The sequence below is a fragment of the Molothrus aeneus genome, chromosome 3, assembly GCF_037042795.1.
Source record: "Molothrus aeneus isolate 106 chromosome 3, BPBGC_Maene_1.0, whole genome shotgun sequence".
Classification (NCBI taxonomy): domain Eukaryota; kingdom Metazoa; phylum Chordata; class Aves; order Passeriformes; family Icteridae; genus Molothrus; species Molothrus aeneus.
Window position 1 is genome coordinate 32,559,238 of NC_089648.1, and position 16,502 is coordinate 32,575,739.

General features: G+C 40.2%; 1 protein-coding gene across 1 annotated transcript; it reads right to left on the minus strand.

Annotated features, from left to right (window-relative positions):
• Positions 1-3,591: 3,591 nt before the first annotated feature.
• Positions 3,592-16,043, minus strand: QPCT (glutaminyl-peptide cyclotransferase). Its single transcript, XM_066546633.1, has 7 exons — positions 15,817-16,043; positions 11,787-11,933; positions 9,153-9,434; positions 6,453-6,629; positions 5,504-5,603; positions 4,922-5,038; positions 3,592-3,998 (listed from the first exon to the last, which is right to left on the minus strand). The coding sequence occupies exons 1-7, from the start codon at positions 15,931-15,933 to the stop codon at positions 3,853-3,855; spliced, it is 1,086 nt and encodes a 361-aa protein (XP_066402730.1). The 5' UTR covers positions 15,934-16,043; the 3' UTR covers positions 3,592-3,852.
• Between the last annotated feature and the right edge of the window lie 459 nt (positions 16,044-16,502).

The following is a 16,502-nucleotide window of genomic DNA, read 5'->3' on the forward strand; positions in this document are numbered from 1 at the left end:
TAAGATGAGAAGGGAGGGTGAGAATCCCAGAATTGAGTGCAATATAATCCCTTTAACAAAAATACTTTTTTGAGTGATTGTTTACAGTATATATCATATGTGCAGATGATAAAGATTCTTTTAGATATTAGAAGAGCTTTTTAGCTGCTTTATTGTTATGAATATATTAGAACATTTGTTAAATCAGCACAGAGTAAAATGTCTCCTTTTATATGAGGAAAATAAAATCAGTGTAATTCGTAAATGACAAGGGAAAAGTGGTAATTTGTGTACAAGATTTTACAGTTATCTTTCTCTATATATTGTTTAAGTGATGCTCTCAGGTGATACTTCAGTCTCAATGAGCAGGTATGTCAAACTTCAGAACTGTTTTGCTGGGTCTACTACCGGTGTAGACTGGGTCCTTGGAATAATTCTATAGAAAGTGTTTTTTTGTACATTTTGCCTTTTCTAACTGTGTTTTGCTGTTAGGTGATCATAATCTAAATGTTTATTTGATACATAGTGAATAAGAACTGATAATTTATATAATCTTCATTCCTAATGCTAGGAATGCTGTCTCAGCTAGAGAGAAAAGAAGACTGGTTCTTGCTGTCATTTCTGTCTGCCAGAGAATTTGGCATTCTTACCCCCTTAAGTTGTTCCAGCTGTGATCACACAAGACCACATCACTTGTAGGTAAATGCATCCAGATTCAGAGAGTTTGAGGGGCATGTACCATTATTTGGCTTCAGATTCTTGTGAGAAACTGCCTTGTCCTGATACAGAAGGAGCCAGAGCTCCTATCACAAGACAACTACCATAAAATATGGGAGGGTTTTTCAGCTTTACATGTTGAGTGATGGCTCTTGAGTTCATTCTGGTGTGCATTCCCTTCACCCAGGTGGTAACCACAGACACCTTTGGCACACAAAGCCAGTGACACCCTTTTGTGGCTGGTAAACTGATTTTTATTCCTTTCCCCTTGACTGAGATATGACAAAGCCTTTTCAGGGTGAGAACCTGTGCAGCAATTACACTGATTAGATTAACTGAAGTCCTCTATTGATTTCTAACCCCTGCTGCCATCATCCAGCAGGGAAGGAGAAACTATCCAGCCATAGGTTTTTCAACACAAAGCCTGTCTCTGAATTCTGGACTGATCATCTGTCCTGTGCTTGTCCAGACCCAATGGATCTGGATTTAATCATACTCAGTGTTGAAACTAAGAGTAGAAGAGATACCAGTCTTGGTCGCTTTGCTTGTGTTTTTTGGTTTTTTGGGCATTTTATGAAATAACTTTGACTTTGCCCTATCTGCTTGTTCTCCCCTGCCTTAGTAGCAATGAAAACCAACCTTGTGCCATGTCTGCCTTGCTGACTACTTCTTGTGCTTTTAAGAACTTACACTATTGGATTCACATGGTTACTGGGTTGATGTAAGTTTTCCTTCCAGCAATTATTTTTAAATGAATGATGGATCATAGAAATTGCTAAGATAATGACCCTTCCCTCTGTAAGTAAACTTTTCCAGGGCTAGAATCCAGTTAGGAGATGGCCTTTTTTTCCTGTATCGAAAAAACCCCAAACACGAAACCCAGGGAGGGAAGAAAAAAAAACAAAAACCAAAAACCCAAGCCTTTTCATGTTTTCTTCACATTTTGAGAAATATTGAATCATATTACAGCAACCTGTGTCTCATTGCCTTGGACTGAGTAAACATAACTCAAGATAAACATAACTTTTACTGCATGCTCAGGCAGTAAAAATTTAGTGACAAAATTGACATGATTTGGTGTACCACATGGTTAAATTATGGCTTCAGCTAAGTCTTCATAGAGATTTAAAAAACCCAGGCTTTTCCCAGTTATAACAACCCCTTGAGCCAATATTTCACAATGAAGCATGTTTTAAGTTAACTTTCAAATTCTCAGAGGCAGAGTAGCAGTCCACACTGCAAACATGTACTGCGTTTTTCAGAGGTCCTCCAAAATATGAAGTACCACAAGAGTTCACCAAAACACATCAGCCACACGAATTCATGTTTATTATTTCTATATTTAGCCATTCTGTTACCTTTCTTCACTACTTAGGAGGGTATGAAGGTGCCTTATTACTGCTCAAAGTATTCAAACTTCAGAAGATTTAATGTAATTTTCTAGACTATTTTCTCATGGGCTGAGGTAGAAGAGAATTTGATTATGAAGAGTTCAAGAAGCTTTGATATGTTTACACAGATATACAGTAATACCTGAAAATAAAGACATCTGTCTAATTTTTTAGAATTTTCATAGTATTCTATTTCAGAAGTTTCAGGTAAGACAAATGTTTCTCACCAATGTTAAAGTGATAGGAAAAGAAAAAATGCTTTTGTTTCATCTTTGAGCTACCAAATCAGAATTAAATTTAAAATCAGATCAAATTTAATTTTCAGGCTATCCTGTAATAGAAAAAATTTACAAATTTTCACTGCTGTAAATACCTATTTCTGTAACAACTTTATAATATGGATGTAAATAGTGTCTTAAGTTCCAAAATATTTGCGTTAGGAAAATGGTAAAATACAGGCCAAATCTGACATGCCTACAACTCCATTGCTTACCTCCTTTTTAATTCTCTTTGCTCAGGGTAGAACTTTGCAGGGAAGAAGTTTGGAGCAGTAAAATATTGACTTTTTCCCCTCAGTTCATCTCCTATCAGCTTGATTTTTTTTTTTCCCCTTAAAATGCTCTCATCCCTTTCTCACCAGTGGGAACCATAATTCTGTCAGTAGCTTTTGAATATTGTTCTTCTGGTTTTCATTGATCTCCTTCCAGGCTTTCTTTTTGCCAGTGTTACACTAAATCTGTTGAATAATTCCAGTAAGGAATGTAAAAGCACAGGGTTGTTAAATTGGTATCTTTTTGGTGCCTAAACTGTTGTCTTGCTTTTAATAACATTTTATTTTTGATAACACTTTGCCTTTAAAATTTTATTTAGATAAACTATAGTTTCTAAAGTGATCACTTTGCTGATATGAGTATTTTTGTTGTGGTCTGTATTAAAAACAGCAGGTGGGTGGTGGTTTGGAGGTTTTTTGGGTCAAATTGTGAATGATTCTCACGTGACTGAATGGTGTGTACTGGGTCATTGCTCCCACACACCACCTGATCTTTTGTTTATGTCTCCTGTGTTGCAGTCAGAGCGCAGGGAAACCCCCACATACCTTCCTGTTGGCATCACCCCCCCACCACCCTTCTCCATCAACGAGTATCCAACAAATGATAGGGGCAAAGCTGAATTTGGGTTATTGTTCTGTTTTCTGGGGGTCAGCTGTCTGCAGAGAAAAACCCTTGCAGCCACCTTTGTAGGGGAAGGAGGAGAGGGACCAGAGAGGATTAAAAATCACATCTGTGTGTCAGGAGTTCTAGCAACTCATTTCAGCATGAGGTGGTTTTGTTCAGCCCAAAGTAGAAGTCTGCTATAGTGTGATTTTTGCCTCTTTTGATAACATGGTGTAAATTTCTGCAGCTGAACACTGCAAAAGTTGGTCGCACCTTGTAAAAATATCCAATTAAGTCATGAGGCATTCCCTCCTGGGATCACAATAAGTGACAAAAAACAGTGATAACAATTTGGAAAGATTCTAGAGGTTTTTTATTCAGACACAAAACGTGGAAAGATCACATTCTTTCCAGGCTGAGCTAGGTCTTATTTAATGGTATCTTATTTGGCTACTGGATCAATGGGCCATGAACAGCTCAATCAATAATCAGTCTAGCAAGAGCTATCACATTTTTCTTCACATTGGTACTCTCCAATGCAATTAAATAGCAAGTGTGAAGGTGGGCAAACAGTAGTGTGAATGTAGTACAATTTGTTGATGTTTTGTCTTTTATAGGTTGAGATATTCCAGTACAAACACTTGCAGGATTTTGTTGAGATTGTCAATAGTGGCTTTGTCAAGGTTTTCTTCTGTGTCCTTCATGGTATGCCATACTGCAGGAAAAGGGGATGGAATCAGATGCAGGACTGGAACCCCTATAAAAAGGAAAGTGAAATTTGGAGAAGAAATATTTTAGAAGTTCTCTTAAGCCATTTAGCAACAGAGTCAGGTAACTACTCAATAAGCTTGCTTTATAGGGTGTGTCCCTGCAGCTTCCTTTTACCTTCTCTTGTTTTGATGCTTGTGACTGCATCCTATCATTAAAGAGTGTATTGTGTAAAGCTGCTACCTTCCTTTCCTTTGAATACTTTTCCCTCCTTCTTTTTTTTTTCTTTTTTTTTTTTTTTTTAAGTAATCTGTAGCTACTTGTTGGGAGTTATGGGGTTTGTTGTTTTTTTTTGAGATTCTTTGCATTGTATCTTTAGGAGCTACAGAAAGACAGAGAAATCACTGCAGCTCCTCAAAATGAAAATTGATTACCATGTTTTTGTGAAAGTGTTAAGACTGAATATTTTTGAAGCATTTTTTTAGTTCTCTACATAAATCGTAAAATAGGGTTTCTTATTTTTACTTTGTAAAATAGAGACAGTGTTGCCCTCAGGTAAAGGAACTGTATCACTGCATATATGTGTAATATATATATATATATACACATACACACACATTAAGCCACCTATATGTACTGCAGCTTGTAGGTAAAAGAGGAATGAAATCAGTCTTCTGCTTCCCAATTGCTTTTGGGGAGGAGCATTTTTTTTCTCAGCCTCTTTCCTGTTTTACTTCTTTTTCTCTCTGATTTTTCAGCTGCATACCACTAAGGAATCAATTTTTTCCATTAGGTGTTATGTCAAAGCTCAAAGTTGGATTCAGAACTTTGCCACAACTTGAGCGGCAAAGTTGGATTTGCCGCTCAAGTTGCGGCAAATAAGCTTGAAAAAACAGGAGCATATGCATTTGCTCATTTACTAAATTATGCAATTCTTACTGAACATAGACAAATTATAAGAATTTCTGGCACCTCTTAACAAAAATGGGACGTGATCATCTTCAACCAGGCCTCGATGTAAAGTACTGTGGAAATACTGACTTTGAACAGGGTGATTCTTCAGCAGACTCATGTTGTGTAGCTTCTGCTCTGTAATGCACAATGAAAGTGATTATTACAATTTTTGGACAATGAGGAATGTTGGCATGTTTGAATTATTTTTCCTCACACATGGAAGCTTTTTCCATGGCACAGTCGTGACTGTCTTTTGCATTTGTTTAATATTTGGAAGACCTCGGAACTGGTGCTATTACGATAATTTTACAGGAGTGAGAACAAAAACACAGAAGTGAAGCAGTTGCCAAGTGCCACAGAATGACAATCAGCAATATAGTCTGTTTTGTTGCTTTCAAATGTCTGAGAGTCTTCCTCAGATGTTTCATTAACTAAGTATCAAAATCTTCATATAGGTTTAATATTTCACATTTACATTATCAAAGATTCTTACTGTAAACCAGAAAATTAATCTAAAAATCTGATTTACAGAGCTAAATACATTCAGAAACTACTCAATTGGTTTTGAAATTCATTCAAAACCCATATCCTTCTGCTTACCAATTGCTTGAAGCCTCTGAAACCATCGAAGAGTGTTTGGAAAATAATTGGGAAAGACCGGGTTTCGTGCACCAATTAAATCCAGTAGTACAAACAGGTCCTAGACAAGAAAGAATGTTTAGTGCAGAACTCTTTCCTATAACATCAGCAGCAGCAATGAAACTCTTGGTTTCCTGTATAGCTCATGAGCAGGTCTTTGCTAGCCCTGGCCAAAGATCTGCCTTTCTAGCGTGGTGCCTGAGGAGAATTCACTAGCAGAACCTGATTCCAATCTGATTCATTTTGCTGTCTTCCCAAGGAGGGCAAGGCCAGGCTATTCCTCTGTTCCTCGAGCTGAAGCAGGCTGCATAGCTTAGCCTGCAATTTGTGTGTTATATCTCTTTAAAAGAAAAACAGCGGTAGGTGGGGAGAAAGAAGAGGAAATTGCTTTTTCCCCTGAGAACAACAAAGTCTGTCAAGGGAAAGCCATTTTATGAGTCACAAGAAGCAGTGACAGAAGTGCCTCAGCAGTAAACAGGGAAAGTAGAAGGGAACAGACAAGCAGAATGTTAGTAAGAATCAGAGGGATACAGAGGTTGCTGTAGCTTAGTACTGAGCTACGGGAGATTTGTTCATAGGCCAACGCTGTTTGTGCTCTTTCCTTATCACTTTGAATTATCTTTTCCTGAAGAAGGTGGGTATTCTAGTTTATATTCTAATAAACTGTGTATTTTGATATTTCTATGGCTTCTCATACTTGCATGCAGCAGGTCTAATCCCCTGAAAAGCTCTTCCCAATTCTCTAACATATTTCATAATGTTTCCAGAAGCCTGCTTCTTCCTTTAACTTCAGTGGGGTCGTGGTTTCTTGGGAATTTGGCCAGTTACCTATTAATTAAATATTTTTACAAATGCCATTTACTATTGTTCCTTAAGGAGGAAAGTCCTTAGAAAGGGAAGAGCCACTTACTATGCCCTGCAGCTGGTTTGTGGTTGTTGAACCAGGTGGGTGTGGAGTTGATGCCATTTTTTGAGCTAAGTGTTGAGATCCATAGAGGGAGTCGGAAGGAGACCACCGAACAAAGGCTTCTTCACCATCAAAAAAGATCAGCTGAAGGGAAAGGTCTGGTCTTGATGTTGAGCTGGCCTGTTGGAGGAAGTTAAAAGTAAAACTAAGTGATTCTGGCCAGAACATTAAATAAAGGGCAAATACTGTAGTCATGTAGGTAACACAAATAAGGGTGTATTATCAAGGTTCCCTATGCAAACCTTTCTTTGGATGTTATTATGGTGTAATAGTGGTAGTCATCAGTCAAGGTAATTGTTATTTATCTAACACAGTGACACATTCTCCAGTCTCATATAATTTTGAAACTGGATAAAAGTTTCATTTCTGACTTTGGAGGACATGACCTGAGCCCTGAGACCTGCAAAACCACGTAGCAGCAACATTATCTCAAATAATGAGGGGACATGTCAGTAACAACACCTGATGGGAGGTGCTAATATCATTATTTGATTGCATCACAAGAATTAATGTAATTGCTACAGCTGTGCATCAGTGGAGGTGAATTATGTATTTGACAAGCTGATGGTTCTTTCAGCCCCTTCTTTTAATTCAGGGGAATTTGCAATCACTGAGGTAATTTTGTGCTAAACCAGAACAAAGAGAGTGGATATGTCAGATATGTCTTTTCCTTTCAATAACCAAAATATAACAGCACTAAAACCTGAGAATATATATGATAAATGTGTTTAATGTCACAAAAAAGACATTTGTATGAAATTTCTTCCTAGTGTAGAGAGAGTCTACTATCTGAAGCCTCAATTGAATTGTCAGAATTTCCTAATAATCCATAGCCCAGAAAATGCCAGTCTGGTTCCAATAAATGAACAGTTTGAGAATTGTAGTCTTGACAGTCGCTATAAATATTTTAAGCCCTCTATGAATTAACACTGCTTCAAGTAAAATTGCATGATGTGGTTAAAAAGATGGGGTCACTGGCAGCAGTCATGTCCTGCATGGGCTACAACTCCCAAATAGCTGGAGCTGATGCAATCTGAACAGAAGCTTCTATAAAATGTCAGTCATGCAGGCAAGATGGTATTGATTGTGCTCACAGTGGTATATTGATTTCTCTAATGGCAATGGCGTGCTGCCCTTTGTCCTTTGCACATGACAGAGCTCTGTGGGCAGCAGTCATTTTGCATTACATTCTGGAGGAAACTGTATCAGTGCTATGTGAGTTTTAGAATGTAGTACTTGTGTTATTTTTACTATTACTGCTTAACACATTTTAATAATGAAGACAGTCTTTGCCCAATAATTTTAAACTAACTCTGGAGAAGTAAGTTATAACTGGAGAAGCACCAACATAAAAATCACAGCTTCAAGTCAAAGTATAAATAGATTTGGCTGAAAACATAGCAAAGTCTGTTGTGCTACCATAAGCAGAGCAAAAGCATCATAACTAATGTATTAAGCAGATGGATCCCAAAGTATATTTTGATAACAGACTGTACAAGTGGTGGCCTGTGAAAAGTAATTAGTTGCCTTTTTGTCAAATGCTATCATCTTAGATGATAAAAACAATTTTCATTGTAAAATAGTGTATTCATAGTGAAAAATGCCAGTCTTAAAGTCAGTGAGCAGGTTGTTTCATAAATAATCACCAGGCACATTTATTATAAATGAAGCTTCTGAATGAAAGCTTCTGTATTACAGGAGGTTTTTTTTTGTTTTGTGATTAAAAATATTGGCATAATCTTCATCTTCTCATTCTTAAATATTCACATATCAGAAGGCACCAAATCAGTTTCTGGAAATTCCTGTTGACAAGTAATCCTAATAGCTGAGCTGAGTGTACTCCTGACACTTTGTAAAGTGTCTCTCACATTTGAGAGACCTTTTCCTGTAACACCTCTGTAAATGTATGAGAATTATTTTTCTGTAAATACTGAATACTGAACCAGTAGATGGCACTCGTGAATCCGTAATCCTACAAATTTGTAATCCGACAGACTTTAAGAGTTTGTAGGCTCAACAGATTTTTGTGCCTAGCAATTGCAGCCCTTTGAAACAGATTCTCATAGCATAGGTAACACAGACTGATGACATTATACTTCTTTCATAAATAAACCATTCAAATTTGTAAAAAAAAAAAAAATAAGAAGAAAAACTTGAAATCCTTGTGGGATGGGGGGACCTGAGTGTGACTCTTCTGCACAACAATTAGTTCATCTGTGTCTCAAAGCAGAATACAACGGAGAGATTTCTGCAGGATTCAAAATGCAACAAAACTTTTCAATGATCCTAGATGTTACTGGATATGATAGGAACTTCTGTGTCAGGTTCTGTGCCTTTTAGATAGAAAGTAGCATTACACCTTTCCAAGTCTACGAAAGATCTATTATTCATGTATCATTTGTTATTTTTATATGGTATATGTTTATACCGATAACTTTCAGATATCCACCCTTTTTATAAGAAATTTTAATGTGAAATATAATTTAGAGTAGTAGATACTGATCTCTGTTTGTTCTTGGAGTCAATGGAAGATTTATTCCAAGCACAGCAATCAGAGAACCCAGCATGCAGGAAAAGAATGTGGAAATGCCCCGAGGCCTGTTGCTGTTGGCAAGGCAAATGAAAATGAAACAAAAGAACTACCTTGATTAACTGCAGCTCATTATCCAGGGCCCGTGCCAGCTCCAACATCATGGCACAAGGCACAGCTGAATCAGTGGCTCCCACAAACACTCTGCCCTGCCACTGTTGTCCAAAGAATTTTGAGTCGTAGTGGCAAGCAAGCACGAGATGGCGTTTTGCAGAGGGCTCCAGAGTGCCAATAACATTTGAAAATGTTTTATAGCCATATGGTGTGTATCTCTGAAATGTATCTTCTTCAATTTCCCAACCAGCCTTTAATGTTTGAAGACGGTGCTTGATATGCTGCAATTATAAAAAACAATCAGATTAATATTTCTTGCTTCAGAAAGACGTTGCAGACTAATTGTTATTAGCTAATTAATAGCGGCTCCTAAGCTTATTTCTGTAAGTTCATGGTGTTTTAAAGGATAGACTTTATTGCAAAAAATGTAATATCATTGTATAACTTTGCTACCTGAGCCTTTGACTGCCTCATTTACTTTTTGTTTCTTCCCTTTGACCTTTCTCTTTGGAGTTTGAAGGTGTTTTGAATTATTGCCAATTATTATGACACATTAAGATCTTGATCTCTGAAGTTTTCAGGCCAGCGTCTTTTACAGGTGTAACTAGAACAGATTTAATGTTAATATTTTCAAAGCTTAACTCAGATGTGCCTTTAAATTTAAAGTCAGAATTGGCTGCAGAGACCTTGTTGTGGCTGTTTAGACAATTACCACACAAAGATGCCACAGAAGTATAAGGGAAAAAAAAAAAGCTGTTTGGGTTGGTTGGTTGTGTGAGGTGGTTGGACTTTTAAGCTTCTGTGAAAAATCCACCTTTCAAGTGACATAAATTGTTTACAAGGCCATAACAGATAGGTAGATTCTCTTAATTAAAGAAAGAACAAAACATTTCAGAAGAGGGTTTTAAAATGAAATTCTCTAAGTGTAGCTCATATAAAGATAAGAATTGAGACAATCTATAAGGCAAATAATTAATTTTAGCTATCTTCCTCCCTGAAGAGAATACCTCTAACAACCCCAGCTATACTTCAACCAGAGTTCTGGCTAACTGATATTAGAGGGACATCTCTGCTTCTCTGTTGAGCAGCTTATTTTTATGGGTCCCTAGAGAGCTTCTTCAAGGCAGATTCCTCTCTCTTTAAGTAAACATTAGGAAAAGCCTCTGAGGGGAAAATAGACTTTGAAGACTTGTTCTGTTCTTAGGGAAGTCAGTAGGAATGACAAAAAACAACAATATTGCCATAGATTTTAGTGCTAGAACAAGCTTCCATTTTGTTTGTGGTCACCCACTGAAAGCTTTTACAACATGGTATGGTCTATCAGCTATCAGTAGGCAGAGTGAAGGATGTCTGTTAAGGATTGAGGGCACTATATAAGCCTGGATGGAGTTCCCAGTAGCCTTTTTCCCTTAAAGGAGTCTGATGATTTTGTGTCTCAACAAAGAAGTATAATCCATTTCAAACTCCATTATTGTGTTTTGACAATAGAGGACTCTTAATTTTTTAAAATTTAATACATGCTGTTACCTTGCAACAGGATGATCCATTTTATTTTGAATATAATCTGTAGCTTTCTAACCTAGGCTCAGATGTTTTTTTGCTTTTCTTCCTTTTCCCCCTTTCACTTGGCTGCCTTCCAGAGTACTGCTAAAGAAACCACAATGCTAAATCTACAGAGATGTGCACGCACACACACACTCAATGCATAAAAAGGCTGCATTTTTCCAATCTACCAATTGCTGAGTAGCAAATAAATTTATTGTAGCTGGGGCTGTCTTAGAGCTGTTGAGTCAGTGCCCAAAGGGTAGATAAAGGCTAGTGAGATGCTGTGAATGTCTTTAGTAAATTCAGCTGTACCATTGTCTGCCTCCCTCTTGGCTAATGGGGTCCAGAGCCAGCATGGACACTGTCCTGAAGATGCCCACGCTGTGAGTGCAGAGCAGAGGTGCTGACAGAGCAGCAACCCCGTTGTGTGGTAGCTTCTTGTGGCTCAAAGACAACATGCTGGAGTCTTTACTGACTTGGGGCCAGCTGCAGCCTGGTTTGTTAGTCCAGCACCAGGACACTGCTGTGCTTGGGCCAGTGGAGCTGGTGTGGTTTATGGACCAGGGCTGCACTTTGTTGTGCTGACCATTTCATCTGCCTGCCTCTTTGGGCCCCTCTGATCCCCTTTTGTGTTGATACACCCATCTGAAGCAACTCTCCAGGGCACTGTAACAGCACAGGACAGGGCCTCTCCAGAAGAAGTGTCATTTATTTCATCCCATGCATGGTCTCCAGTTTGAACCAGTGACCAAAAACCTGCTCATGTGAGGGAAAGGACAACCATTGTATTCCACTTTGGGTACCAAGTCTGGGGCAAACTTGTTAATTTAAAACACAATTTTTTTTTAAAAAGACTTATGTTCCATCATGCTATGCAGCCCTGGGAAATAATGTCAGCTGATGTGCAAGCTGTGTCATGTGATAAGAGTTCAATGATAGAGTTCATCCTACTGAATTAAAGGAATTTCTGTGGGACTGTCTCTTTGGTGAGGGTCACCAAAGGTGTTACCAGAATACAAGTAATAATAATTATAATGATAATATATAGTAAAGATGTTCTTAGAGATTGTCGAGAAGTGTCGTCTTACCTGTCGCACGATGTAACTTCCCTGTGATCCCGGGTATCTTTCTATCAGGATAGGGCGCAAATCATTCTCCCACATTTCAGAAATATCTGTGCTGGCCACAACTTTTTGAATAGCATCAGAACCTAAAATTCTTGGTTGGTGAGAATACTGCAGAAGGTAGAGAGAAGAAGAATGCTATAACTATTACTAGACCTTTTTAACCATAGTTTTCTTTAGAATTACAATAAAAATGGTATATTGCGCTACTTTGATTTATTCCCAGCCAAAAGTAATTTAAAAACCCCTGTTCACTCAGAAATGATTGGCTTCTCTATCTTTCATTTCCATACAAAATTTGCTAGTATTTAAAGTATGGGAGAAAAATTTACCTACCATCTAGCTGTAAAACCTGAAGCTATGAATGGGTTCTCTGTTTCCTAATATCTAAATTATACATGTCATGTCTGCAACCACTCCGCCTTCAACCGAGGTTTCTATTGAGACAAACACCAGAAGCTTTGTTTCCAGTAGTAGTAATATTTAGCTTTATGCTGTGTACTGCAAAGAAATGCCTAAGGTAATTCACTCCCAGAGGGAGCTAGCTGTGTCATTGTGGTCTCTACCCACAGTGGCAGAATGAGTGTGACTGCACAGAATGCTGTGGCTCATCTGGGGCTAGCTGGGGTATTTGTCAGCTTGGTGACACATGGGTTAACCTCAGGTCCGACAGCTCGTCTCCTGTGGCAGCCACTAGTATGTGACCTGCCTCCCAAGTGACTTCCTTTCTGTTGCCCAAGCACAGGCCTTTGGGGCTGTATCAGGTGACCCAAAATGCTTGGGACATCCTTATGTAGATGGCAAATGCACATCTTAGATGTGCAAGAGCTCCATAGTGCTCTGGAGAGATAGCTGAATGCCAGGTGGGATTCCCAAGGACACCTCAAATGCCCCTTTGTACACCAGGTTTGAACCTATCCAATCACTAGCAGTTGTCTCCTCTGAAACTTCCTGTGCCACTACTGTTGTTACAGATTCCTATTTCAGGCACTATCACTCCATTCCTCATTTATATCACAGGGTCTTCCCTCTACTCCTGTCTTTCTCCTAATCAAAAATATGGCTTTCTTTATTTCTTCTTTGATCAGAACTGCCTTACGTGACTGATCAGACTTGCTGTCTTTCCATGTACCTTGCCTATGTCATTCTTTCTGAGATGAGCAAAAGAAGAGAAAATGGAATATGAGCACATCATACTTTATACTGGAGGACAATGGCATTTTTTATTTTATTAGTTTTCTTTCTTCAAACTGTTTAACAGCTGACTTGCTTTTGGGCTGCTCCTGCATGAAACTGACATTTTAATAAATATCTGTAGTCTAAACCTATCATTGTATGTGTTAACAAGAAATAATTCACTCTCGTTTTCTACTCATGTGTGTCATTTCACATGTGTCTGAAATGACACGTAAAATCCATTACCTGGCCAGAATGTGAACTGACCTCAAAAGTCAGGTATCTTATTACCAGTTATCTTATTACCCTAGGTGATGAATATTGTTTAAAAATGGGAGTTGCCTCACTATTTTACTTTTTTCTACTTCGTTTGTGTTTGTACAAGCAAGTATGAGCCCAAGTATTTTCTAGACTTCACTGCAAGCATTTAATTCTACCCTTCTCTGGTTTCCTAGCTGTTTATCTCTGTGTGAACCTTTCCTCTAGTTCTACTTAGGTTTAGCAGTGAAATTAAGCACAGGGCTGACACAAAGACACTGAATCTAGTTGTGCCAATTTTAATACAGTGTTTAAAGCTGAATTTTAAGACTGTAAGGACACCAAAATTTAGGATAGGCAGTTAACATTTTCAATGCTAGCAAATTTAGACATAGATAAAGGAAAAAAGAAAAATGATATCATTTCATCTGGTATAAACATGAACTTTTGAAAGTTTGGAAATTAGTAAAATTAGTTTGGAAGTTATAAAACAGTCTTTTGAAATACTAGACATTTAATAAGGTGGAACTTAGACCAGTGTAGAAGAGGCACAGAGAAGAGAAAATGTCAGGGTGCTGTTTAGTTTAAGAGGAGCAGGCTGTAAGGGGAGAGTGAAAAGCTAAAGCTATGTACTTCAGAAGAGTGTAGGAGGACAATTTAATTAAGGAAGTTCAGAAAATCAGCAGTTGAACAGGTGAAGAGCATGCCTGGTAATTGGGGTCATCAAATCACTTGGCAAAGAAATATTATTAAAGTACAAATGCATGAAAATACTTCAGAAGAGAGGAATCAATTTCCACTTCTAATGATGGAGATATCTTCAAATTTGGGGAGTGAAAGGAGTTACAAAAGTGGTTATGAAATAAAAGAGAAGCAAAATAAGATTTGTAAGTGACTCATTCTTTACAGTGTTGGTCAATCCCTACTTTGACACAACAGGGAGGCAGAACAGTATATTCATGACAGGGTTGTCACTAATCCTGTTGTACTGAGCTGTACAAAACTGCAAAACTTCGAGTTCTACAAGTAACTCAGGCTTACCTGTAGGACTTTGAATTTCTGGCTCACGTGTCCCTCCGGGGAGAAAGAACAAAAGTTGTTGAAGGACAGGAATTTAATGAGAAAGAGGAGGATGTTCTCGCTTTGTGTGTGCACAGGTGGAGGAGCTGAGGCGCGATGGTTCTGTGGCACTACTGACAGCACTGGTGGGGAGATTGGCTGGTCAGAATGGAGCCAGCTAAAGAGTGAGGGGCTGGGGCTCATGGGGGCTGAAAAAAGGAGCACTGGGGCTATGTGGTTGTTCATTGACCAGCGTGACTAAAGATTCAGCCCCACATGTATATACTATATAGGTACATATACAGGTATTGTGCATAATTACAGATGTATTGTGTTACAGATATATAGTCTATATGTGAGCTATATATATTATATATGAGCTATACACATATATATGTATGTAGTGTAAGGTACAATTAATAGAGCAGAATGAAACAGTATCTCATTAACAAACAAAGAAACAAGCCAACATTTCCTTGGATGGGGGGGGGGGGTGGGGTGTGAATAAAATCAAGGAGAAAGGGAATTATTAAGGGGAAGCATGGAAGGGTGTGAGGGAAGCTTCATTTTACCAGCTTGTCCTGGACTCTGATCTATTGGTGATGAGAATGGTGCTCTGGATTTGTGGAATTCAGTTGCTTCTTGCTGAACTTTGACTTCAGCTCTTCTACAAACACTTGGGGAAGGGCCCTAAAAGTATATTTTCTCTTTGGAAATTCTTGAAGTGTTTAGTTGAATATGGTTTGCAGTTTTATGCTCTCCTACGTTTCACATGGTTTAATTCTTTATGAAGAAGACTATGTTAATGTTTCATAATGAAACACTAAGAGCTGCTACATTGAGAAATCTGTGGTTTAAAGCTTACTCCTGTTTAATTAAACCTTATCTCAACATTCCTTTTTTCACTAGTACACACAGCAGTATAAATTAGACACAATATGGTATGAGTCTACAACATATTAGAGCATTATATCTTTTCAAAACAATTTTGTACCAGCTATCAGCACCATGCCTACTTGTTTTTCCTAGATACCCGTGCATTGCTGCTGAAAGAGCTATGTCTGCTCAAACTAAGTCACTGTCCTCTGACTCACCATAGTCACAATGAAAGTTGGAGTATAGTAGAATGTTATAAGGAATACAATTTCGGATTTTGATCCGTCCCTGTTTGGGTTTCCTCTTCAATTCAGTAATTGCCGCTGACAAAGCTTTTGGCTCTTGCTGCCCGGTCCCGGGCGGTGCGAGATGACAAAGCCAAACGTGTGAAGAAGATCTGCTCTCTGCAGCCACCAAGCTCGGGCTTAGGAGGAAAGCCATGCCGCCCACCCTCACCTGCGGGACCGCGCCAAGGGTGAGCCCAGCCCGGATTCACGTTGGAGGCCAGGGCAGGATGGATGGGGCCGTCCCCGCGCCCAGCCGCTCACCCCTGCCCGCCGGGAAGGCGCTGCCTCCGCACCAAGGGAGAGGCAAGAAGCGCCTGGGAAAGGCGAACGCGACCCACCTTCTCCAGGGTCCACTGCGCTCCGGCGTCCCTCCCGAGCGCCGGGGGCAGGCAGGCGGCCAGGCACAGTGCCCCGAGCAGCCGGGCGGCGACCCCCGCCATCCCTTCCCTCCGCATCGCCGAGTGCCGCCGGAGCAAAGGAGAGAGCGCGGCTGTGCCGGCGGAGGCGGCGCTGAGGGAGGCACGAAGGGAGGGAGGCACGGAGGGAGGGAGGCACGGAGGGAGAGAGGTACAGAGGGAGGGAGGCACGGAGGGAGGGAGGGAAGCACAGAGAGAGGGAGGGAGGCGCGGAGGAGGCACGGAGGCGGCACGGAGGGAAGGAGGCACGGCGGGAGGGAGGCACGAAGGAGGCACGGAAGGAGGAGGCAGCGGCAGGAGCGGCGCTGGCTGCAGGAGCCGCAACCGTGCCAGCCTCTCGGGCAGGCCGCGTTCCCCGGAGCCCAGCCCGTCCCGGCAGCCCGTCAGCAGCGCCAGGGGCTGCCTGCGCCTCCGGCCCCCTCCCCTCCCTCCTCCCCCGGCCGCCGGGCAGCCAGGGCAGGCAGGCACTCGTGATTCCCACCGTGGGAAAAGCCGGAGCCTGCGGCTTTGCCCTGAAAGCTGGTTTTGTGTTCCGAGGGGCAGCTCGTGATCCCTCGGCCTCCGGGCACCGGTGGGAGCTGCGGGCGCTGCGGCGCGGCAGGGCCGCG

Excerpts from the sequence above, each read along its gene's own strand:
- QPCT (XM_066546633.1), bottom strand. The coding sequence starts at position 15,933 with ATGCGGAGGGAAGGGATGGCGGGGGTCGCCGCCCGGCTGCTCGGGGCA. Across the intron at positions 9,435-11,786 it reads GAAGTTACATCGTGCGACAG|CATATCAAGCACCGTCTTCA; the intron begins GTAAGACGACAC and ends TTATAATTGCAG. Across the intron at positions 3,999-4,921 it reads CGTCCCATTTTTGTTAAGAG|GGGTTCCAGTCCTGCATCTG; the intron begins GTGCCAGAAATT and ends TCCTTTTTATAG.